A 26,351-nucleotide genomic window follows, 5' to 3' on the forward strand; every position below is an offset into this window, starting at 1 on the left:
TGATACAAAAGTCACCGTGAAGTACTGACCAAAATTTCAGACCAAAAATGACCTTTTCCTTTTGATATTTGATTTAACAAGAGGATTGTTTTTGTATTTGTAGAGTTTGGGATGTGAATAGTGGAGAGGTGCTGAACACACTCATTCACCACAATGAAGCAGTTCTTCATCTTCGATTCTGCAATGGTTTAATGGTTACCTGTTCAAAGGACCGATCTATTGCTGTCTGGGATATGGCTTCTCCCACAGATATCACACTTAGGCGTGTTCTTGTCGGCCATCGGGCAGCAGTTAACGTTGTTGACTTTGATGACAAATATATTGTTTCAGCTTCTGGTGATAGAACAATTAAGGTGAGTGGAATGATAAGCTGTGGAATTGCTGGAAACATCTGAGATTTGTGTTATGCCTTCCACACAATGTTATATGGACAAATCTATTATCTGAAATAATCCAGAAGCAACTCTCAAACCTGGCAACCAGCTGCCTCCTTATATCCATGGAGGTGTCTGGCTGTACCTAGTGGAGTCACATATATGCAAATGAATATTACTATAGACAGAAACATTCATCTCTTATATGGATGTATGTGGCAGTTAATGACATATGGTCTCTACCGACATGACATGATAGCAAAATGCCTGATGTGCCAGACACAGTACAGCAACACTAGTAGCAACATCCCCCCCCCCCCCAACATTCCCTTTTTTCTCTTACTAATGCTAGTCCATTGCCAGCAGCATTCTCCCCAAATAAAACTTGCAGAAAATCATTCCCCACCTCCCACACTGTCTTGGGTATCCTTATGTTGCTTCCAGATAAGAGCAGTCAGTCTGGACCGGTGAACTTTTAGTGATTACGTCATCACAAGTCCTTTAGCCTTTCTAGCCATGAAGACTGCCCTGACCTCACAAGGATGGCATTATCAGTGTAGTTTCAGCTGTACAGTCCTTTCTTTGTACTGACACTGGCACGAACTTGCGAATCTCCAACCAGTGAAACTCAGCTCTCCAATGAGATCCGTCTCACAGCTTGAGAAGCAATGCCTTAGCACAACCTGTATATGATTCTGTTAAACGCTCACCGTCCTAGATTGTGCCGTAGTACTTTACCATCCCCTTCTTACTGAATAGGAATCAATGAGCAATGACGGCAATCTTTGTGACTGCTCTGCCGGTCTGGTTTTACTACCTCTCAGGTGTATGTGTCTACATCTCCCCATAGACTTTAATGGTTCTATTCAGAAGGCTGTTATTTTAACAGTCCATGTGAACGATCTGAGACAAAATAGAACATGCTGTTTCTCAGTCTGATTTTATGGATCCCTCCAAAGGCTTGTGTCTGAGGGATCCATGAAAAACGATTTCCCTCGGGTGAACACCTAAATAATACCTAATACTTAAATAAATAAAATTAAAAAAATAGAAACAATCTTTGTTTTGATTTAAGCGAAAATCAATTTAAAAGAATTGGTTTGACCAGATTTCATCTAATGTCTAGGTACCTTTTTGGATACAGAGGAGGCGGAAAAGGTTATTTAGTTTCTTAGTATTGACAGCCTAACCTTAGGATAGGCCATCAATATTGGACATGTAGGAATTTAATATCTGGCACTCCCTCAGATAACCTGTACTGCGGTCAGAAAGGATTACATACGGTGAGCCGCGCTGCTGATTTGCCATTCAGACTGTAATGGCTAGTGTAGGTACTGCAACATTTTCCCATAGGTCACCAATACTAAAAAATGGGTGACCGCTTTATTTGAAACTGTGAGAGACAAATTGGACGTTTCTTTATTACTCCTAAACAATGAAACAATTTTAAAAAAAAAAAAATTCACTTTACGAGTTATGTATACAAAGTGCCCTCTGTTTCATTGTTCTTGGTGTTGATCCTGATTCCCAAATCTTTCTATAAAATGGCCACCAACTTCTCAGACGGCATCATGCACACACTATCCCTTTACTTTACCATCCAAGAAGCCCCTCCACGGGGAGTGTTTAGACTTCTTCTGATTCTGTACTCAGTTGTTTGTTTGCTCGGTCTAGGTTTGGAGCACTAGTACGTGTGAGTTTGTTCGCACACTAAATGGGCACAAACGTGGCATTGCTTGTCTACAATACCGGGATCGCTTAGTTGTAAGTGGCTCTTCAGATAATACCATCAGGTAAGTTTCTGTTCTGTCTGTTTCTGTCAAACTTTAGTTAGGATTACAGGACTGCCGGCCTAGAAAATGTCTACGAGCGAAATGGATTTCATTCACGTGTTTTAAAATAAACCGTGTTATTCGTGTTAGGACTAATTTAAGTAGTAATAGAATATTTGCCATTGTATTTTTTTTTACTTTATATTTGGGGCCTTAATTTCTCTTGTTTATAGAGGACCCTGAACATGAGTGTTATAAGGCTAGGGTCACACAGCGTCATTTTTGCGCTGGAATGTACTGGTTAAATTCTGCCTCCTACTTACTTCAATGGGAGACAGATGCTTCATTTTACACTGCCTGAGAAAATGTGTCCTGCTTGATCTTTAGTCCTATTCCGCCCAAAGCTCTCATTGAAGTTAACGGGAATGCAAAGCCTTTGTGCCGCTGGTAGTTAGATTTCCACATGGCAGCTCCCACCATGAAATCAGCGATGTTGACCTAACCTTAAATAACACCCAAACTCACTGTGCCGTAGTGCAGCCTATGTGGATTGGGGTCTGTCATAGCGGTAGAAACATTTATTACGTAAAAATGATTAGCAAATTAGAAAGCTGCAAAAACAGTGAATTTGATGAAATTCCAGCAAACATTTCTGCAATAGTGAAAAATAATTCTAACACTAATAAAGTCAGAAATATAACTATTATCAGTAGTGGTAGTACTAATATCATTTATATATTGTTCATTGAGAGAATTCTGAATATTACTCTGATATCCTAATATATTATTATTTTTGTGTTTCCTGGGTCAATGATGGTTTATATACATTTTTTTTTTTTTTTTTTGTACAAATTTTTTTTAAATTTATTTTTAGAATTAAGCAGGAGGGAGAGGTGGAATCCATAAAAATAACTGTAGCAGCCTGGGAACCACACACATGGCAGATGAGGGGCAGTGACTTACTCACTCTTTTCTCTCTTCCAGGGTCATAGCCTTAGTAGATTGGGGGATCTTCCGCCAATGCTCATTACTGACCAATGGTGATAATACCTTGGGCATCAACTGCAGGAAGTAATATAAAACTGGAGGTGGTTAATATAGACCCGTGGCACAGGACAGTAGTGGGCACTAGTAGGTGACAGAATGGCAGGGTAATATTGTCCAAGCTCCTTGTTATATACTAATGCTAGGTTCACACCTGCATCTCTGTATCCGTTCTCCTGGTCTGTCGCAGGACCAGAAGAAAAGGTCCGTCAAGTGACGTACCTCGGCTGATCCTAAGGGAGCCCCTTTGGCAGGTCATATTGTGGACAATGGGTTGGGAAGATGAGTACAATCTGGGATAATCTTGAAACCTGTGTTTGTAAATGTATATATTTTATGTCTATTGGCCTATATACTGCATTAAACCCCAACATTTTGGCATAAAAAAAAAAAAAAAAAAGTTCTTCCTGCAACTTAGACTTATTATGACTATGGTAAAACGATTGTATCTGTAATTTATTTTTTTGCTTATGTATATATATTTCTTCTGTAACTTTTATAGATTATGGGATATAGAATGCGGAGCATGTTTACGGGTTTTAGAAGGCCATGAAGAACTTGTCCGCTGTATAAGGTTCGACAACAAGAGGATTGTCAGTGGCGCGTATGATGGGTGCGTATCACAATATATAAGGGTGTGTGTGTTTACTTTCCTAAAACTTATATGAGAGTATACTTTTCTTGGGCATAAATGTATACTAGTTTTAGCTCTCATTTCTGGAACTGAGTTTCCGGACACTGGCTTGCAGTTGTTTTCACTTCTATAGAAGAAGAATAACTTCTATACTAGAAGAATATTCCAGCTTTTCATATGATAAGTGGTACCTGGTAGCTATGGATAACTGTGGTATTTTTCATAAATACTTTGCCATAAATAATTATTTCTTTCAGTAAATTTCAGTTAATTTTTTATTTCCTGTTATCTCTTCTAGAAAAATAAAAGTTTGGGATCTGCAAGCTGCCTTGGATCCCCGAGCACCTGCCAGCACGTTATGTTTGCGTACTTTGGTGGTATGTATAAGTGACAGTAAAGCATTTTCCTGGTTAGCAGACGTTTGTGATCATTATTAATAATGATGCAGCCGTCAGAAGAGGTATTCCAAGGGCAAATATAGCAAAATCTAGACCAAAGAAACTAGAATCTGCTCTATGCAGTAGGGAGTCCTTAGGGCAGTGATGACGAACCTTTCTGAGACCGAGTGCCCAGACTGCAACCCAAAACCCACTAAATTATCGTGAAGTGCTAACATGGCAATTTAAACTTAATACACTGTAGATCCTCAAATGCGGACAGTTACGCTCCATTGTAGCCCCCCCGGGATTATATGCTCCACAGTGGCATCCACACACAGCATAAGTACCTCAATACACCCCCTCAGTATTATATGCTACACCCCCCCCCAGTATTGTATGCTACCTACTCCACACACACACACAGTATTATACGCCCTTCAGTTTGTCCTAATCCCCCCTCCCTCCACACACACACACACAGTATTATATGCTCTCCAGTATGGCTGACAGACACACACATTCTCTTATACTTACCCATGATCAGGCGCCGGCGTCCACCTCCTTTTGACTGCAGGTGCTGATGACTCGCGTTATCACGCCTGCGTCGGGGCAGAGGTCACACACTGCAGTCAGTGTAGGCTGCGGTCACACGATCCGTGGCCTACACTGACAGCTTTCAGCTGTATGTGCAATAGCACATACAGCTGAAGGCAGCGATCACTCATCAACCGGGAATCCTGTACGGGATTCCCCGTTGATGAGCGATACGGGCGACCGCACGCGTACCAGCATAGAGGGCTCTGTGTGCCCTCTCTGGCACACGTGCCATAGGTTCGCCATCACTGCCTTAGGGCAATTCCCCCTGAGGAAAAAGTATTGAACCTTGAAACGTGGTTTGGGTTAGGAGCAACAATTTCACACATTTTGGTTTTAACAGATGGGTGTCTCTGGTGTAAGCAATATCTCTTCATTGTAAGAGACTGCAAAGAAATCATGTGTAGTCTATCCTGCAATAACAATATGTACAGTAGCAAGAAGTAAGAGCATGTCTACACAACGTAGGGAGTTTCCGAAGCTAAATATGGCAAAGTTCTTGCTTAATTTATACCAAAAAACTAGTGTAATACCTTGGGCCAGATTTATGATCTGTTTTGAAAGGTGTCTAATAAAAGGGGTGTGACCTAAATGTCATGTTTTTTGGCACACTAGTTTTCTCTAATTTAAAGCCAAGTATGAGATAGTGGAAGGAAAATACACCAAATTGCTCTCGGTCTCTGTGCACCACTATGATAAATTTGGTGCACCTTCTGCCTGCTTGATCTAATTTTAAGCCATGTAAATTTAAGACTGAATCAATAAATCTCCCCCAATGTTTGTATTCTGTAACCCTGTAGACACATGACCTTACTTTTTGTAGTGTTGCTTCATTTTTACTTTAGGGTTATTGGGGCAATAAAATACGGTATTACTACTGGAGATTTATTCTAGGCTAAGGTTCTTCATAGTCTATAAACAAATTTTGAATCCCTTTTTAGGAACATTCAGGACGTGTATTTCGGCTTCAGTTTGACGAATTCCAAATCATTAGCAGCTCCCATGATGACACCATTTTGATCTGGGATTTTTTAAATGTTCCTACAAATGCTCCTAATGAAACCCGCTCTCCATCTAGGACATATACCTACATCTCCAGATAGCATCATGCACTTTTATTTCCTTACCAGGTAATTTCAGTTTTTATTAATATTTATGGGCAAAGAAAGGTATAAAATCTCAAACATATTCTTACCCCTTCGACTTTTTCACCTTACAACCACAAACTTAAAATCACAACAAAATACGTTTAAGTGATCAACAAACACAAAGTAGCAGATAATTGTGAATTGGAAGGAAAATGATACATGGTTTTCCAAATTTTAATCAAATAAAAATCTGAAAAGTTTGACATGCAGAAGTCTTCAGCCCTCTATACTCTGATACCTCTATATAAAATGCAGCTCTTAGTGCCCTCAGAAGTTGCTTAGAGTTCAGCTGTATGTAGTTTAGTCTCAATATAAATATACCTGTTCTGTGTTAGGCTGGTCTTACACGACTGTAGTTTAGGACCGCAAATGGTCCGCAGTTGAGGGTTTTCAATTGCGGACCATTTGCAGACACATTATACTCAATGCGGCCTCTTACACCACCGGATATTTTATCCGTGGTGTGCCGGTCCGCACTTTATAGAACATGGCCGTAATTCTCGGCACTGCACGGACTCGCCCATAGAACTCTATGGGTGAGTGCGGCAGTTTACGGGCATCTGCGGAGTCAATGTTGCTGATCAGCAACTTATGGACCGTAAAAGCATTACAGTCATGTAAGACCAGCCTTAGAGAAGACTAGTGAACAAACCTCATCATGAAGACCAAGGAACTCATCAGACAGGTCAGAGATAAAGTTGTAGAGATGTTTAAAGCAGAGTTAGGTTATAAAAACATATTCCAAGCTTTGAGCATCCAAAGGAGCACTGGTCACTCCATTATTCAAAAATAAGTGTTCTACAACTGCAAACCTACCAAGACTTGGCTGTCCACCTAAACTAACAGATCAAGCAAGGAGAGCATCGGTCAGAGAAGAAGCAGCCAAGAGGCCCATGGGTCACTCTGGGAGAATCGGTCCACAGCATAACTACAAATCATACACTCCACAAATCTGGCCTTTATGGAACAGTGGTAAGAAGAAAACCATTGTTGAAAGGAAGACATAAGAATTGCCATTTGCAGTTTGCCACAAGCCATGTATGGCCTAAATGCAAAGCTGTATATGTGATGGAAAAGTAACTCTGCTCATCACCCTGAACACACCATCCCCACTGTGACTCATGGTGGTAGCAGCATCATACTGTGGGGAGGCTTTTCTTCAGCAGGGACAGGGAGGTTGCTCAGAGTTGATGGGAAGATGGATGATACTAAATACAGGGCAATCGGGGAAGAAAACCTGATGGAGGCTGCAGAAGACTGGAGACTGGGAAGGAGATTCACATTCTAGCAAGACAATGACCCTAAATATACAGCCGGAGCTACAGTGGAATGGTTTCGATCAAAGAATATTCCTGTGTTAGAATGGCCCAGTCACAGTCCAGACCTAAATCCCGCTGAGCATCTGTGGCAAGACATGAAAATTACTGCTCACAGACGTCTCCATCCAATCTGGCTGCAAAGAAGAATGGGCGAAAATCTCAGTCTCTAGATGTGCAAAGCTGGTGGAGACAGACCCCAAAAGACTTGCAGCTGGAATTGCAGGGAAAGGCGGCTCTACAGAGTATTGATATAGGGGGTCGAATACTTTTACACATCACACTTTTTTCAGATTTTTATTTGATTAAAATTTTGAAAACCATGTATCATTTTCCATCCACTTCACAATTCTCTACTTTGTGTTGGTCATCACTTAAAATCTCAGTAAAATACATTTAATTTTGTGGTCGTAAGGTGACAAAGTTGAAGGGGTAGGAATACTTTTGCAAGCCACTTTGGGATTTTTTTTGGGGGGGGGATTTTGAATGAGACATGAATTCAATATATTTCCTAATGGTTTATCATGTATTTTTCCTTTGTAGGGATTAGCTATACTGAACTACTGTACTGGATATGTGGATACTGCGAGAAGCTCATGTACTAGTAATTATTGGGAATTGTTACTGGTGCCACTTACAAGTAAAGTTTAAATTATATTGTCTCTCGTTGTTATTACTATGAAGTTACAAGCCACTTCAACAGATGCACATTGAAGTTCTGTACCATAATTTGCATCTAGAATCCAAAGCTGAACATGTAAATTTTCTATAAGAACTGAACATTTACTGAGGGGAATAAGTACAAAAGGATGCAACCTCATTTGTTTTGCACTTAGTGACTCTGAAGGAGAATGTTTCCCAATAGTTTTTGGGTGCCAAACATATCCAAATGTTCTTTGTGCTACATTTTTTTTTTTCTTTCACCTTTGAACACAGCAGATACTTTGTTTAGCATGTATATGGTAGGAAATGTAACTGTATATGCCAATTGTTGCTCTGTCTGAATACTTTTTCACTCATGTACATCAATCTTCGTGTTTCATTGATCATGGCTTACCTGGTTTTGTAGCAGCTCTTCTTCTTTTTTCCCTCCTTACGTGTTTTTCACAAAATCTGCACCATTACGCTGAAAGGATTGATCATGCAACACTGTCCAAAAAAGAAAAGCTGCGTGCCTTGTTGTAACCCCGAGCACTGGCTTTAAAAGTATTGTTTCCTAAAAACTGAACCTGTTACGTAAACTGGAAAAATAGTCAACAAATCTTTTCTACATTTCTGGACTGTTACATAGCCATACTTTTTACTTTTTTTTTTTTTTTTCCTCCCCCCCCCCCCCCTCTGATATTGTGTTGGATATTCAGTTCCCATAACAGATAGTTCTAGTCAGTCACCCCCATCCCATATACGTCTACATATCACAAGCAGCCCTTACTGCTTGTACCTCTTTCCTCTATGGTACAAAAGGGATTTATTGTTGGAGCAAACTCATCATAAAGTTAATGATACGAAATTGACATTTTTTTTTTTCCTTTCTCCCAGACGAGGTTTATAATCATTCCAAGTGACGTTTCTAAAGATTTTTCAGTCCTATAATAATTTTGTCCTGTAAAATTGGTCATGTGTTATAATCCATCGATGTATTCAGTTGACAGGTGCGCTTTCAAGAAAATATGTTGCCGTCAGTATTCAGATGTAACGAAACCTGTTACACCATTGGACTCCCACCAATTTAAAATTGTAAAATTTCGGTTCCTAATTTGTGCCAAAGTAATTATTATTTTTTTTTTTTAAGTTGCCGTTATATTGTAAAATGCATTGGAGCTTCAATTTAACTTTAGTCACATTGGACATAGTGTCTTTCAACTATAACTTTGGGCTTTTTCTTGGTAATTATGTTTATATTTGATTAACATGTAAAATAAGTTTACGTGCAAATGTGAATAGAATATTAATATGCCATTAACGTGTAAATCTCCAACTTATTAAACAACATGACTCTAGCATTTGTCTGCAGTCACACACGAGATGTACTGTAGTTGTCATGGAACAAATCTGTACAGTATGATTTTCTTTGAGTCACACGATGTAAATAAGCACAAATGTGTAAGATGCTTTGTTCTGTGTTTGAAGGTTCAGTCCGTACTAATGTTGGCCCAAGATTAAAGTCTACAATAGTCTGCCATTTATATTTGGAATGATAGGCTCTCAAGTGTTTCATGAAAATGATTGAAGGTTGAGTCTTATTACATTATTACATGGAACGCACCAGAAGTGTATAGTGAATTATAGGAATACATAGGGAATCCTGTTATAATTGTTACTTGAGTGTTGTATTTTTTCAGTCCTTAAAAGGTTTTGATACTTTTCACTGGTTACAGGAGTATGGCCCAAGTTTTTATAACCAAAAGAATCTCCAAAAAACTATTATTTTAAAGGACTTTTCTGGGCTTAAAATATTGATAACCTGTCTTAAGGTTGGGTTATTAATGTCAGCAGCTGACAGAGAATTGGGCATGAAGCAGACAGCTCTGTTCTCTCTGTAGTGGCTAAATTAGGTAGTTTACTTGAATAGGAGCTAAGCAACAGTAACCTGGATTAGCCACTACAAAGAAAACAGCTGTCTGCTTCCTGCTCCATTCTCTGACAGTTTAGAGAGACCAATTGATAGGAGTGCTGAACCCCCAATCTGACATTGATAAGCTACCCTTAAACTATGACAGCAATATTTTTTAGCCTAGAAAACCTTTTTAAAGAGGACCTTTCACCACTTCTGTCAAGTCCAACATTTTGATTCATTTGATGGGCACTGCTGATTCCGGCACAGTTGGAATTTTTTTTCTCTAGCCCTCATCATTCCCATGATAAATGCTGTTACTTCTGGTACGTCGTAAGCTAGTTAGACTCTGTACTGTTACTTGGGCACTTCTGATTGGACCTGAATCATGCCGCCTTTCCTCCTCCTGCCTGACAGTTCAGAGGTTAAATAGCATACCAGCCGCCAAGGACAACTGCATTCATCCCTCAGGGATGGTAGGAGCTAGAGAGAAAATTCCAACTGCATTGGAATCAATGGAGCTGCTCCTATTAATGTTGCTGAGAACTGGAGTTGGAAGAGGCGATGAAAGGTCCACTTTAAATCTCTGGCGTTTTCTGCTGTACAGATCTACTCCACCATCCGACTTTTCTAGCAGACTTTTATCAGGTACTGGACTTTCAGTTACAGATGTCTATAAAATCAGCAGGAAAAAAAAGAAAAGGGCAGTGTAAGACTTCAGATATTTATTTTATTCCACAAAAAGGGCAGCGAGTTCACAAAACTCAATTTTTTTTATTTTTTTTTACACTATTTCAATCAGTAATATTGTGTTATGGAATCCGTTATACAAACAAGTCTAATAGCGGAGGTAAGACTACACATTAAGGCCACGCATTCAGATTTCCTTTTTTTTTTTTGGCTGAATACTAAATTGCCTATTTTTTTTCTTCCCAACACACCCAAGTCACATATTTGTTCAAAATGTAGCATTTCTAGTTAACTGCTTTTTGTGTGTTTTTCCCGCTTTGGCATTTAATAAAAATCTGTAATTGTTACTTTCCGTTTGGATACATTTGAAGCTGGTAGTAACAGCCTTGCTAACAGTGATGGCAATGTCGTCCTGTCAATCCCTAGATTTGTGTACAATTCTTAGTAGCGAGCACATGTTTCTTATTCTATTTACTTTGACTTACTGCTCATTTAAAAATGTGTATAAAGCGCGTAAAAAAAAAATTATACATGTGTTCCCCTAAAACGTTGTTTCAAAAAAATTATATTTTGTAATTCTATCTAGTGTAACTTGCAGGTGAAATTTCGTCCCCATAGAAACTCTTGAAATACACTAACTTTCTGGCTGCGCTCTTGACATTATTTTGCTAACAATTACTGGACATATGTACATGAATACTATTTAATTAGAAGCACTGGGAAACTTTTTAGTTCTGTGTTATCCTTTATTTGAGCATATGTGTATGAATAGCTTATTGAAACTGTAAATATATTGTTTATCAAAAGCTTTGTACTGTGGAATGTGCTTAATAAAAAAAACAAAAAAAAAACTGCTGATGGTAAGCATTCGGTTATAAATGTGTAATATGACAGAAACAGAATGGGGTTAGACTGAGCAGTACCAAACTTTTTTGCAGGGTGACCCTGTGCTTACACTCTCTTCTATCCCTTACTTGCTAATTTAATATAATAGCAGGATCAGACAACACAGGGATTTGTCTTTTTACTATGGAAACATGAAGACACTAGGTCAGTGGTTAACCGGGGTTCGATCGAACCCTATGCCTAGTAAAAAAAAACAAACAAACATATACCTATGTCTTGAATTTGGAAAAAAAAAATCATATTTGATTTATCACTAATGAAGGGTTCGGTGACTGCGCATATGAAATTGGTGGGTTTGGTACCACAAAGAAGGTTAAGAACCACTGCACTAGGTGGATACCATCTGCTTGTGGCTCCATATACAGTATAGGGATCAGGTACTTCCCCAAGCAGCTGCTGATCCATGTGGGGGCCAGCTGTTGGTCCCTCATTTATCCTAAGGATAGGCTTTTCTTAATTTTAGTGCAATGAATTCAGCTTTCCCGGTATACGCCCTGGTGCTGGAGATATTGGTGGCATTAAATTCAGCGCCCCACTGTCAGAAGGGCGAACCTTGCAGCCTAGCGTTGTGTAGCACTGATATCTCCAGCACCAGGGTGCATACCGGGAAGGGCAACAGTGTGCTGAATTCAGTGTACTGCTAGCTTTCCAGCGGTATTCCGCACGTCGATGAGGACTCGGAAGGTCCTCTTTAAGTTTTGATCCATCTCCATTCATTCCTTTATTTTCAGACACCATATAATATTCGGCTACAACCTTTTAGTGCATCCCTCTAAACCAGGGGTCCTCAAACTGCGGCCCGAGGGCCACATGCGGCCCGTCAAGCACTTCTGTTTGGCCCCGCCGACAACGCCGGCAGGCGTGCATTTATAATGAAGCTCCTGGGGAGCTCAGGCCAGGCCATGGAGCACACTTCACTTTACCTATTGGAGGGCACCGCTCCTGATGTCTAGGCGACCTGCTCTGCCTCCGGCCCACTGATTAAAAAGTTTGAGGACCCCTGCTCTAAACAGTAGATACTGGAACAAAATAATGCAGCTGGCTAGTACAATTTATTACGTTTACTTCCCAAAAGGGATTTCTTTTCCTTTATGCTGTCACATGGATGCTAATTCTTAAAAGGGTGCCTGTTGCTAGTATCAAGTCAGCTACATTGCATTGTGCGGATATTATGCTGAGCACGATCATATCGTACATTTAGATAATACAATAGATGCACCATTTCCTTGAAAAAGATTTCATAAATATGCAAGTGGCTAATGTCTAGCAAGTAACGGAGCTTCTCAGATAGGGGACGGGGGAGGTGAGAGCTATGGCATTTTTGAACTCTGCTCTTCCACTTATCAGTCGGTTTAATGGAATTTGGCTGATGAGGGCTGAGATAAGGAGTCCGTTACCTCTGTATGTAATGCAAGCTGACTCAAATCCAGCTCTGCTACATCAGCTTCTACATCCGCTTCATACTGTGGTAATGCATGTACATCCAATCCCTCATTACTGACTACAAACATAGCAGAGCAAGTGAAACCCCGCCCACCAATGTGCCAGAAAACCAGGAAGTGAAGAGAGCACAGAGCCTGCAGGTTGGTGAATAAGGGTTATGGGAATACCCCTTTTAGAATAATTTTATTACTCTGCTAAAACGTATCCAAAGCGTGAAATAAAATTACAGAAATTGCCAAATGAACAAGCTCTTATTTGATCATACACTTAAACTAGTGGGTATTCTTCAAAGTTGGTTAATATTGTGATTTAGCAGGGATATTACCACTAAATATCGATGGGGCCTACCAGCCTCACATATGACCAATGACCTGTCTTCATTCACCCATAGCTATTGGAGCACTATTAACTGAGATTGCACGTGATATACAGTCTCCATGTCATCCGCAGTTTCAAGTTCTTTTCTTATGTGGCGGCAACTAGAAAGGCCAACATACACCGAGTGATCAAGTAGAGACCATTTGTGCTTTCCTTATTTATGTTGAGATAACCATAAGGGCCAGTGTATATGGGAAAACTCAAATAGATGCTGTTTATTACAAAACTGTATTGAAGATAAATTCTTGTGCAATAGTAACAGAAACATGTAATACTAATAACGGTTTCACATAAAAAGCTTATATAATTCCTATTAAGCACTTACAAGTTCTAGGCCTCGCCTGTTAACTCATCTATTTCATTCCAATTATCATTGTTTGGGAAAACAAATAAATATAACTAGAATTGAATGTAAATCACTTTTAAGACTCAATTTTTTTTTGGCTTAAAGGTTATCAGAGCCTGGTTTTCCCATAAATCATTACATAACAAACAGTGACTACTTGTTCAATCTCCACAGTAAAAGTGACTACATTTGACGTTTTCTGTAACAATAAGGTTCTATCTCCAAAAGTCATTGCTTATATGAATTAAAACACACACAATTTAGATGAAAAAAAAAAACTAGTCCTATAATTAGTTTCATTACTTCTGTACAGTAAAAAAAAAAAAAAATCCGCCTGATTCACTTATTTATTTAAAGGGATTCTACCATTAAAACCTCTTTTTTTTGTGGATAAGACGTCGGAATAGCCTTTAGAAAGGCTATTCGTCTCTTACCTTTAGATGTGATCACCGCCGCACCTTTCTTTCGAAATACTGGTTTTACCGGTATGCAAATTAGTTCTCATACAGCGATGGGGAAGTCCCCACTGCAGCTCGAGAACACGATCCTGCGACGCCTCTATCTTCGGCTGGATCCTCCCCTTCTCTGTCGTCTTCCTCCTGCGTCACCTCCGACGCCTGTGCAGTTGACTCTGCCAGTGAGACACCAGCAGAGCCGAGTGCGAATGCCGGCCGGCGGCCATTTTTGGGAGGCCGCTCCTGCATTGAACTGCAAGAGCCAGTGAGACACTAGTAGAGCTGACTGTGCAGGCGTTGGAGGTGGCGCAGGAGGAAGACAGAGAAGGGGAGGATCCAGCCGAAGATAGAGGTGTCGCAGGATCGTGTTCTCGAGCAGCAGTGGGGACGCCCCCATCGCTGCCAGAGAACTAATATACATACCGGTAAAAACCAGTATTTCTAGGGAACGGCGCGACGGAGATCATCTAAAGGTAACCGACAAATAGCCTTTCTAAAGGCTATTCCGACGTCTTATCCACAAAAAAAGAGGTTGTAATGGTAGAATCCCTTTAACAATTATAACTTTCAAAACTTCTTCAAGATCAATTTTCTGAAAAACAGGTTGTGTGGAGATGGAACCCTTTTGATCTAACAGCGATAGGAAGGCAATCCGGTCATGAATGGACACATCAAATCCTCAACATCATGACTGGATAGGCTGTGTGTTCATTGCCTGGGTGCAACCTCTTATTTAGCCACTGACTACCAATGCTTTGAATGCGTTCTGATGGGGTGGTTTTTATTCATGTATAGAGGAGAGTATAATGTAAGCTCTCCTGAATCTGTTGCAGTCCACATATTGTCTCTGATGGCAGAGTGGGTGTATCTGGTGAAATTCCCAGGCTGTTCATCCTGAGCAGGCAATAATGGGAACGCGGTAGGGAGCAGACAATGGTCTCTACCTGATTTTTCAGTAATACTGGCTTTTCTGGTTACCTTCAACATAAATAGGTAAAGCACAGATGGTCTCTACTTGATCACTCGGTGTATGCTGGCCTTTCTGGTTATCCTAACATAAATTAGGGAAGCACTTGAAATTGGGGATGACATGGAGACTATATGTCAATATAAAATGCCATCTCATGTAATAGTGCCCCATTATCTATAGGTGAATGAAAACTGATTGGTCGTAGGTGAGGCTGGTGGGCCCCGTCGAAATTTATTGAAAATATCACCACTAAATATATAATAACCAAGTTTGAAGGATACCAACTAGTTCAAGTTTATAGGCAAATAATAGCACACTCATTTGGCAATTTGTGTCATTTCATTTCATGCTTTGGATACATTTTAGGAGATTAAAGGGGTTGTCCCATCACAAGGATCCTATCTATTCTGCTTGTTATTGTGGATGTAAGACTTTTCCTAAATACACTGCTTCAGCAAAACTGCTTTGTTTGTCCACTATCTTACTTTACTCAATTCATTGTTGACACAGCCCTTGACTTATCTGGTCAAAAGTCAAGTGATGTATCTGCCTGCTCTCAGTGAGGAGGGGCTAAGTGCACGGGAGCAAGCCTGTGTATCTAGCTATTCCTGTGTCTACACCACGTGACCTAGATCCTGCACTCAGAGGAGCTGCTTGCATTTCTTCTGTTCTCCCAGTTATCAGGCTAGCTAATTCAATTGTGTTCATTATGGCAGAGACAGGCAGTCTCTGTATGTAACACAGAATGGAGTTGCTCCTGCCTGTACTTCATAGTCCAATATTGTGCATATAGTGTTTAAGGACCTTTGATGACATCACAGGCCCTTCAGCTGCCCCATAGGATCACGCTATGTGGTGGGCGGCGCTACATGCTAATTTGGGGGTGAAGCTAAACGGCAGGTTGCGTGTGAAACCCCGCCCACCAAATGATGCAAGAAACCAGGAAGACAGAAGATTTTACAGCAGTGAAGACTGGTGAGTATGCAACGTGGGAATACCCCTTTAATAATAAAAGTTCATTTTTAGTGTATACTTTTTTTTTTTTTTTAGTTCAGTCCTTCTTCGGTAGACTTACCGCTTTATTATTCCTAATAGGGAATTTATTTATATTTATGGATTAAGCAGCAGAACAATAAGCTATGGGAAAGTGTATAGTAATATTCCCCCCTCCTCTTCCTCCATATATGAAATTCCATTTTATAAAAATTTGCTCTCCAATTGTAAAATTAAGCAAAGGTGTTATTGTCGGTGAAACTTGGACATCTTGATCAAAGGTTAGGTAGGTAGTCATACCTAAATTACAACACATAATATTGTACTGACCCCCTATACCCACATATTTCCTAAATGTAGACTCCTGATACATAATGAACATGATACCAAGCATATATACAAGAGCTTTTATATAATATTCATAGTGTATATCTTTATGAAAATGATACAGATTATTTTCCAGAAACCATTCTCTCTATGGAGATGATCCAGCACCAGGGATAGGAAAGCAACAGAATAAAAAAAGTGGCGTCTCTCCTCACGTCTGTGTTTCAGAGAAAGAGAAGATCTCTTTTTAGTTATAGATAACACATTTAATTCAGCAAGAACTTTTCTTTTTATTTAACTTTTTCTCCTGCATCGCGACATGAAAACTTTGACAGAACCAGTACCAAGATTGAAAATGGTACAGATAGGATGCCGTCAGGTACTGGTAAGTGTTATTAGCATTTTTCCCCCTTTCATCCATGACTGCATCGAAGAGATTAATATCGTAGAACCAGGTAATCTAAGGAGGGGGCACGTCTTACATAACCTTCCTCTCAAAGGAAAGGTCAGACCCAGAAATCCAGACTGTCCTCCTTGAAAATAAGTAGTAGGACCAAGTTCAGTTCTACAGATTTGCACAATGGAGCCATTTAGGTCTTTCTGCCCCTAAGGTGGACAGAGCTCTGGTGAAATGGGTCTTCAACCCTGACGGGGTCTTCCCAGAATAACTTTAGCGTAAAGGAATAGCTGACCTGGCCCACATAGCCAGGGGATTTTTTTTGGAAGCCGTCTTTCCCTTTATTGAAGTGAAAAAAAAAGAGTATCCTCCATTCTTAAGTGGAACTAGTGTGCTGGATAATACATCTCTGGACATCCAGTGAGTAAAACTCTTCCTTGTGGTCTTAGGTCTGGTTCACATCAGCGTTCAGTATTCTGTTCGGAGAGTCTGCTTGTGGACCCCCCAAACGGAATACCGAGCACATCAAAAAGCGGTAAGCAATGAAAGCACACAGACTCCCTAGGCTATAATGGGGTGTGGGTGTGTTTTCTGTGCAGTGTCTGCACAGAACATGCGGAGAGAAAAGTGATGCAAGAAATACTTTTATATCTGCACGATTCGTGCGGAAAACACACGGACCCCTTTATAGTCTATGGGGTCCATGTGCTTTCCTTTCTCACTGCTTTTTAATGCACTCGGTATTCCGTTCGGGAGTCCCCGAGGAAACTCCCTGAATTTTCATGGGAACGATGCACTTTTAGAATACTATTGGACAGGCCCTTTTTCTAGCTATAAAAACCTAAATTTTAACATAGAATACTGAGAGTTTTTCATATTTTGGAAGTAACCACTTTACTATTTGAGAGAACCTCTGATTCTTTAGAATATTCTAATAAACTTCCATGCTATTACATGAAAATAAGCTGTTTGGGGATGACAATGACAAAACTTTGCAATGCACTTTTCCCATACAAGGGACTCAAAGCACAGGGAATGTTGTGGAATGGGAGAGTTAGTGGCTGTTGTACAAGATGGCTCTGTAATAAGAGAGCTTAGAGCAGGGGTGCTCACACTTTGTCAGCATGTGAGCTACTTCTTAACATGACCAAGCCCTAAGATCTATTACCCACTTCTTGTGGGCGGCGCTGAGGCGGACCTGTGGGTGGGGTCAGCCCATGGGTGGGGTGTGTCGCTGGGCATGTGGGCGTGGCTGGGCGGATCGTGAGAGGTGGCCGCCCAGGCATTCCCGCTGTCTGCTTTTTCACAGCGCAGGCTGAGAGTTATCTCTGGGCACTGGCAGGCTGGGGCTGCGGTAGCCCCACCTGCCAGTGTCCGTAGATGACTCTCAGCCTGCGCTGTGAAGAAGCAGACAGCGGAGATGCCTGGCTGTATCCCGCGATCGACCCATACGTCCATCGCGATCGACCGGTAGATCACAATCGATGTATTGGGCACCCCTGGCTTAGAGTATCTGGGTCTGTTATTGACAATCCCATTGGCCATGAGAGCTATACTCTCCTTGGCCAAAAGGGAAAAATCACAATGACTCTTGTCCGGTCTTACGGAATTTTCCTTAGGCTGGAGGAAATTTATAGGCCAGTCTGACTTTTCATTTGTGCAACATGGATTCCACTTCATAAGGGGATTCAGAGAAAATAATTGTTTTTTTACCTCACTGCTGCATTTGTTGGCTATGTGTAATATATATGTTCTCATATTTTTCATTGTTTGTATATCTTCTTGATATTCCATCTTTTTATTATTAATGCACTGTAGATTTTGTGTATATCCGATCTAACGTTTAATAAGATTGTGCTTTGGCTCTAACGTTCACACAATTCTGAAGGGAGTAACAATTACTAGCCAAATTACCCCTTTTAGTGCTATTTGTATGTTGTTTAGGTGGTTTTGTCTACCATAAAGGGGCAAGTGATGGCAGCTACTTATGTGATATGTGATTGTAGGGGTTGCTTTGCACGTATAGCCTAGTAGGATAAGCAAATATGGAATCAAAGTTCCCCTTAAGGTTGCATTCGGGGTCAAAGTTGTAGGGGTAGATCACAGAATTGGTATACAGTGAGTAGATATACCTGATGTGAGCCCTGATTCATGGCAAATAGTTGTATTTCAGCAAAGCCCTACTGATCCATAATCTTTTGAAAAATTTCCAGATATAGCACAGTCGGCCTATCTTCTCAGCAAGTCTGTGTTGTTTCTGCGAAGCCAAGAAAAAACAGTTAGCTTTTGTTAGGAATAGGATTCCTCACATATGCCATCAGGAAAGATGACTTTGCGCCCCCTGGTGTTTGGTCTATGAGAATATAGTAATCACAATGGGGAGGAGATTCCACATTGAGTATCCAGGGATTTTGTCCACCAGCACAGAGAACTAGGATCCTCTCTGAAATCCCCTCTCTAGATATACATAATTCTTGTCCCAAACTGAAAGAATTTTTATTGTTGCAGGTCTCTGTTGTAACGCTGTGCCGATAGGAATACCTGAATGGACATTGCTCTTCTGAGAGACCTAATGCTATTGTGGATTAGATCTGATATTGGATCTGTTTAGACGGTGAAGACAGGCAACACCACCTGCTAACGCTGAGGAATACATTTCTACAACAGGGATATTATGCATGGATTGACGATAAGCAGATCCACAGAGTCCAGTAGTGTTATAAAATAAAATAGCAGTCCAACAGCATGAACGTGATAAATTCTCTAAATAGAAAACTTACTTGTAAAAATAGTAGGAAAACAAACTGAGCCAATAATTAAGATATGCATGCCGCTTGTTCTGAGTAATTGCATCATTGATTTAAAGGGCCTGTTCCAAATAATAGCATCGAGGAGTTAAAGGGGCTCTATCATTGGGAAAAGTCATTTTTAACTAAGCACATCCTTGCATAGTCTTTAGAAAGGCTGTTCTACACCTCTCATTTCTATGTAAATTGCCTCAGTGGTTTTTGAATGAGCCCGTCTTTATTCATATGCTAATTAGCCTCTTTCATCGTTAACCCTCTGCTATTCTTTCCTATGTATGTATACAGCACAGGCTGCTGCTGATGACTTCCTGTTTGCACACACAGATAGGAGATAATGGCAGAGAGGAGGCTGCTGGGAACTTCCTGTGCTGGCTGGAAGCTCATTAGCATATGAATAAAAATGGGCTCATTCAAAAACCACTGAGGTAATTTACATACAAAGGGTAGGTGTGGAATAGCCTTTCTAAGGGCTATGCGAGTATGTGCTTAGCTAAAAAATGACTTTTCCCAATGATAGAGCCCCTTTAAATATGGTGAAGTAATTTATTCTGTGGAATAGCAGGTATCAATTTAGGCCCTTATTTAAATTAGTTTTGCCATTAAATACATGTGCTGTGAATTGCAAATAAGTGTCCAATCGCTGGGTGCCTGACTTGTGTGACTGGCACTCAGTCTACCTGTATAAGGGAGCATTCACACGATGTTACGCTACGCGCGTATTACATTGAAAGCAATAGGGAAAAAAGCCTCCCATTGATTTCAATGAGTAGTGCGCGTATGCCGACACCCATTCAAATCAATGGGAGCTGCTTGTTACCCGCTCATTCTGAACAAATTTTACGTTCAGAATGAGCGGAGCGTAACATTGTGTGAATGCTCCCTAAGGCTGCCGAGACTGCAATCTGGTAGCACCAGCAGCCCCATAGAAGTGACTGGAGCATTGGTCATGTAAGTGCACTGGCCCTCCAGTCACAAGAATTTCCTCCTGAAATACTCAGGGAAATTAGTTGTTTCAGACATTGTTCTGATGAAAAACATAGTTTGATTAAAATTTTCATTGTTGAGGGAGAAAACATATAGAGAAGTATAATAAATTATAGGCTGATCAGTCCTCAAGTGCCTTGAGATTGCAACCAAGATCTGAAAAACGAGGAAGGAAGCTGAAGACTACTGTTCAAGTGAATCGAAGAATAGCCAAAATGGTAAAGGCTCAGCCAATGATCGTCTCTAGAAAGATCAAAGATGATTAGAAGTTACCAATGAGTACTGCTACTATCCAAACACAATTATGTAAAGCCAAGTTACCAAGAACCCCTGTAAACTCTTTGTTAAAGAAGAAAAAAATTACATGTTTTGCATAGTTTACAATTTGCCCAAAGAACATTTTGGCTGGTCCAAAGAAAATGGTGCAATATGTTGTGTGAAAGCAAAATTATTAGTTTTGGGACCAGTGGTGGCAGACAGTATGTCAGAGAACTCTCGAGCACTGAATTCAAGCCACAGTACACCATGAAGGCTGGAAGCATGGTGGTGCAAAACTCCTGATTATAGGGTTGTGTCTCCTAACACAGTGTGGGGCTTATTTATTAGATATGAGAGATCATGGTTCCATTTGAATATATCATGTACAGGAGATCATGTTGCCCTATGACAATGATCCAGAACACCCTAATGTGGAAATAACATCTTGGTTACAAATGGGATTGAGGTAATGGAATGACCTGCGTAATCCCTTGACCACAAATTCATAGAATACCTGTTGAGACATATTTCGACTGCATGCAACACAGATGTTAAGCAATTCTCCCAGATAATGCTTATGCCACAAAATATTAGTTCAATAATTCATAGTAAAGTAAAATCTCTTTTTTTCCAGGTTAATACATTTTTGCATTTTTAACATTCTCGCACTACAATTTAATTTTTTTTAACAGCCCAACATGCTTTTTTTTTTTTTTCTTTTTCTGGAAAGGATTCACAAACTGAATACATTTTAGTTTAAATTTGGAATTGAATGTGTAGTGCTTTGTGTATTTGCATTTACATACATGAAAGTTATAATGATGTTGCACTTTATTTTCCTTTTACACTCTCTGCTGTTGCCTTGAATTCCAGGAACAGTGTCTTGGAGTACAAACCAGAGGAGAACAACAGCAGGGTGCCCCTAAATAACATACAACCCTCAAATGAACTTCTTGAAGAAAATTGCTTCTTACCTCCAACTCATATTGCACAAAGAATAAACTAAATTATTTCCAGAATTGCCCCTCCATGCATGCAAACAGCTACCAAATTTTAGAAATCTGATCAGAAGGACCCACCCTCTTATTACCATTAGTTACTGGCACATGTTCATGCAACAGCAAAAAAAATGTAAGATTTGTACCCATATTGTATCATCAAGCACTGACCAGATGCCAAACACAACAATCAATGGAACATTTTCATGTACGTCCTCCATTATGGTACAAGGTGCCCCACTGGAGAAACAAAAAAAAAAAAAGCAAATGTAAAATACAGTTTGATGCGAAAAAAAACTTCTCTGGACAGCCCACAGACTTAAAAGCCCTGATACTAAAGGGTTTTTTCAAGAATGATGAGAGAAAAACTTTGGAATTCAAGTTTATGATTGAGTCGTTTTGTCAATGACTGGAATCTTAACACCTGGAATTATGAACCCATACAGAAACAGTACACACAAGCTTGAAAGCTTGCAAATGTAATTTTTCTTGTCGGTGAAGATATACCTACAATACTTTTGCCTTTTTTTTTAATTTTTTTAACGCTTAAGCATAGGAAGAGTCTAGTTTTCTTCCCAAAAAGGTCTGGAAGGAATGAGTTTCTTCTGATTACGGTCAGTCGCATCTGCAGTGGCTTAAGACTCTACTCCACAATTCTCAGTTAGTTGATCAGTGGCAAATACTGCACATACTGAGCGGGAATACACATATCATTCTCCTGCACATAATTCATATAGCCACATAGACTTTTTTTCTTGTCAGCACCACGCCCTCAACTGAGCCCCTACTGCACAGATAGGTTTGGCTCTGTGGTCCAACCACGCCCCTGTGTTCTTATCCCTTGAGGTTCTGGGCCTGATGCGCTGCCCCGTTACGTTGTGGTTGAATGAAAGCCTTTCAATGGATGCTACTAGGTGCACCTTAACAAGGAGCAGGTGGAGTGGGTTGCCTCACGCCTTGCCAAGATCCATTCCCTCAAATCCTCCCACAAGCAGACATGCTCCCAGGCTCCCTTCACTCACATTCTTAACTCCAGGAAGGAACTTTGCTTGCACCCTGTGAAATGTATTTGCATACTTGTCACCGTATTAAAAAGAACTACTATAAATTTGCAGATAAATGTGGTAGATCTCTAGCTCCTCGGTTACATTGCCGTACAAATCTCATGTACATCCCATGACTCTGCGACGGATCGGATCGAGCTGTCCATAACCTTGTGGCATTTAGCTCCTATTGTCATGACTTGTGTAACAACTTGCTGTGGAATCACTTTGGGAAAAGATTTGGGAATATGTCCATGAGACGTCTCTTCCTCCAATCGCTGCATCCCATAAGGCTCTTCTAGACGAACCTTTCACCGAGGAAGAGGTTTCCTCAGCTATTTAGTTTTCCCCATCAGGTAAATCAACTGGCCCAGACTGGTTCTCTGCCAATTTTTCCAAATACTGTATTTTCAGGATGTCCTCTCCCCCACTATGGATCGAGTGTTCAATATCATTGATGACCCCACCCCTTTCGCTGCGCAGTCCTTATCGGCCCTCATCACGGTACTTCCTAAACCAGGGAAAGATCCGTCTTGTTGCGCTAGCCACCACCTGATTTCCCTAATGAATATTGACATCCAAATCTTTTCTAAATTGCTGGCTAACCACTTACCCCCATTGACACTGGGCCTTATACACATTGACCAGGTCGACTGTATTCATGGTCACGAAGCCCGTGATAACCTCTATAAGACCCTCCTGGTGATTTTGTCAGTTCATGCTAACAGTTCTCCTTTGTGCTTACTCTCTGTGGGTGCTGCGAAGGCGTTTGACCGAAAGTATTGGGGATTTCTGCGGGATTTCTTTACTCGTGTGCAGATCGGCGCTGAGTAGACTACGGTTTCAAACATTGACCTGATGTGGAGCTGACAAGCAGTGGGTATCTATTGAGGCTGACTTACTTTCGGCTCACCTTCCCTCCCTGCCCTACGTTCTGGCTCATTTTTGCCCAGGCTCTATTCAGCAAAATATTGGCTCTCTTAAATCTTAGCGCTCTTTTCCACAATCCCATGATTTCCCCCGGGCTGTTCATTGGAGATATTCTTCTGTAAGCGGAGTAGGCAGGGGCATACCTTTAATGAGGTGGCCGCTTCATGCGGTGCTACTCATGGAAACCTAGGGGGTCAGCAATTTGGAACACTATTTTATTAAGCTAAACCAGTGTAAGATAGGCTGTTTTAAAAGCACACTGAGTGGGACCTGTCCTGGGTTGGTTTAGAAGTATAGCCAGCGGAGGAGATTAGCATGAAGGGAGTGGAGTCAGATTATGCTGCAGCACAGCGCTGCTGCGGCTCCATTAGGGCTGCTCCGCCTTCTGGATGATGACTCCTCCTTGCTCCCCTGGCTCCACCACTCATCTGCATCACTCTGTTGCTGCCATCATCCAGGTCAACTCAGGAGTGACCTGACAAAAGTTATAGTGTGCAAAACTCCTGTCCACCCAGCACTAGTTTGCAGTAAGGCTCATGTGGTCTCCCTCCTCTCACCCCAACTACTGTAGATCTGGTCTAGTCCTGCTGCCTGACTGGAGCCCATCGAGTGTCCCTGGTTCACCAGATTACATTCATGCAATTAATGTTAATATGGCATGAATGCAAATAATTCTATGAAATATATTTATCCTCTATGCTTAGGATAGAGGATAAATACCTGATTGATGGGGCTCTGACCACTGAGACCCTCACTGATCCTGAGGACAGGGCTTTTTTTTTTTTTCCCCTCTGCCATGAATTCAGCCTGACTGCAGCCAGCCTGAATATAAGAGTGTCACTTAGGAGATATACAAACCCATGCTCCTATTTTATTCAATGGGAGTGCCATAGGCACCTTTCTATAGTATATTGCATTGTATTCTCCTTGAGGATGCTACACCTGGGAATCTTTCCTACACAGGTCCCTGGAAACCCGATTTCTGCCTTTCTCTCCTGCTAACTGCCCCCCCCCCCCCCCCCCCCGATTTGTCCATTTTGGTTGGAAGTCAAGTCCATGATTGATGTTCTCTTCCTCCAGACTTTTAGGTAAAAAGACTTGCAAATTAGTTTTGTATATTTGCACTCCTGCTAAGACTCTGGTGGCTCTCCACTGCAAGAGTAGTCACCCCCTGAGGGCCCTGCCTTGGTGTCTCGTGTTAAAGACATTAGAAGCCTACAGTTCCTTATGGCTACACTAAACAACACTGTGGAGGCCTTCCAGTCCACCTGGACCACATGTGACTCTTATTAGGGCCCGTTCACACGGAGTAAACGTGCGTGTATTTTGGCAAAATACACATGTAAAAAATACACGTGGTAAAAATAAGACTCCCATTGACTTCATTGACATTTTACACGTGTATTTTGATGTGTGTGTTTTTTTTTTTACACATGTAAAAAAAATGTCATTGCAGTCAATGGGAGTCTTATTTTTACACGTGTATTTTGCCAAAATACACACGCGTTTACTCCGTGTGAATGGGCCCACTACTGTGTTCTCCATGGTCTCTGATCTCTTTAGTCATCTCCCCCCCCCACCATCTACTCTATAATCCATCTACGTGTCCCCCACCCCCTTGTCTTTCTTTAGGATTCATATAAATCTTACTTGTTAAATAGGTCTCAAATAGATGAAACTAAAATATAACTTTTAGGGTGCATTCACACTACGGAACGCCAGCGTGTATCACAGCCGTACACGCCGGCGTTACAGCAGGGCTGCCGGACACTTCCCATTCATTTCTATGGGAGCCGGCATGCAAGCGCTCCCCATAGAAATGAATGGAAAAAAGCAGTCCATTCATTTCTATGGGGAGCGCTCGCATGCCGGCTCCCATAGAAATGAATGGGAAGTGTCCGGCAGCCCTGCTGTAACGCCGGCGTGTACGGCTGTGATACACACTGGCGTTCCGTAGTGTGAATGCACCCTTATTCACCAAAATATATAAAAACACATAACGGACAAAAATACACACGTGATGCCTGCCTAGACCATGTTCTTCTACTCACTAATATTGCAACAAGTTGTAGCCAATCCCTATGGGTAATAATTACAGGGGAATTATAGAGAAAACAAAAAGAAAATTAATTCATCTATCAGTTTCAACCCCCCCCCCCCCCCCCCACACACACACACACACACACACTCAAAAGGACTGAAAGTCTCTCATATTAAAGCTGCCCTTATATACTACCAATAAGTATTTGGACACCTGCGGTAGAACATAAAAACAACATTTATTCCTATACAATAGTTGGTAGACCCCAGCAGATGCTTCCTTACGGATGGTATTGATCGACACAATACTCCCAGATGTCTGGTAAATCTCCTGGTGTATGGGAGCCATTGGTTGGGCGCCATTTCTCTGGCTAGCACTCATCGGTCTCTATCTTCCAGTTTCGGGGGTCTGCCAACTCGGGGCACATTCCGACAATCACCGTTCACTTTCCACTTCGTAATCACATAGACCACTGTTGATTTGGGGTAATTCAGTTCACTTGCTATGTCCCTTAAGGATCGACCATTTCTGTGGCACCAATTACCGCTTTCTCGAAATTGGACAACTCT

At 41.0% G+C, this 26,351-nt stretch overlaps 1 protein-coding gene across 3 annotated transcripts in view; it reads left to right on the plus strand.

The window, feature by feature from the left end:
- Window positions 1–11,308, plus strand: part of FBXW11 (F-box and WD repeat domain containing 11) — a 46,092-nt gene extending 34,784 nt beyond the window's left edge. For 2 of the 3 annotated variants that reach the window (XM_075274775.1, XM_075274777.1), the window contains exons 9-14: window positions 104–353; window positions 2,049–2,167; window positions 3,693–3,803; window positions 4,123–4,201; window positions 5,740–5,928; window positions 7,806–11,308. In XM_075274775.1, coding sequence (XP_075130876.1) covers window positions 104–353; window positions 2,049–2,167; window positions 3,693–3,803; window positions 4,123–4,201; window positions 5,740–5,901 — 721 coding nt within the window. In that variant the 3' untranslated portion in view covers window positions 5,902–5,928; window positions 7,806–11,308. The remainder of the gene's footprint in view (window positions 1–103; window positions 354–2,048; window positions 2,168–3,692; window positions 3,804–4,122; window positions 4,202–5,739; window positions 5,929–7,805) is intronic. The other variant, XM_075274776.1, reaches the window with a different exon arrangement.
- The last annotated feature ends 15,043 nt before the right edge of the window (window positions 11,309–26,351 follow it).

This window comes from Leptodactylus fuscus, chromosome 5, assembly GCF_031893055.1.
Source record: "Leptodactylus fuscus isolate aLepFus1 chromosome 5, aLepFus1.hap2, whole genome shotgun sequence".
Taxonomy (NCBI): Eukaryota; Metazoa; Chordata; class Amphibia; order Anura; family Leptodactylidae; genus Leptodactylus; species Leptodactylus fuscus.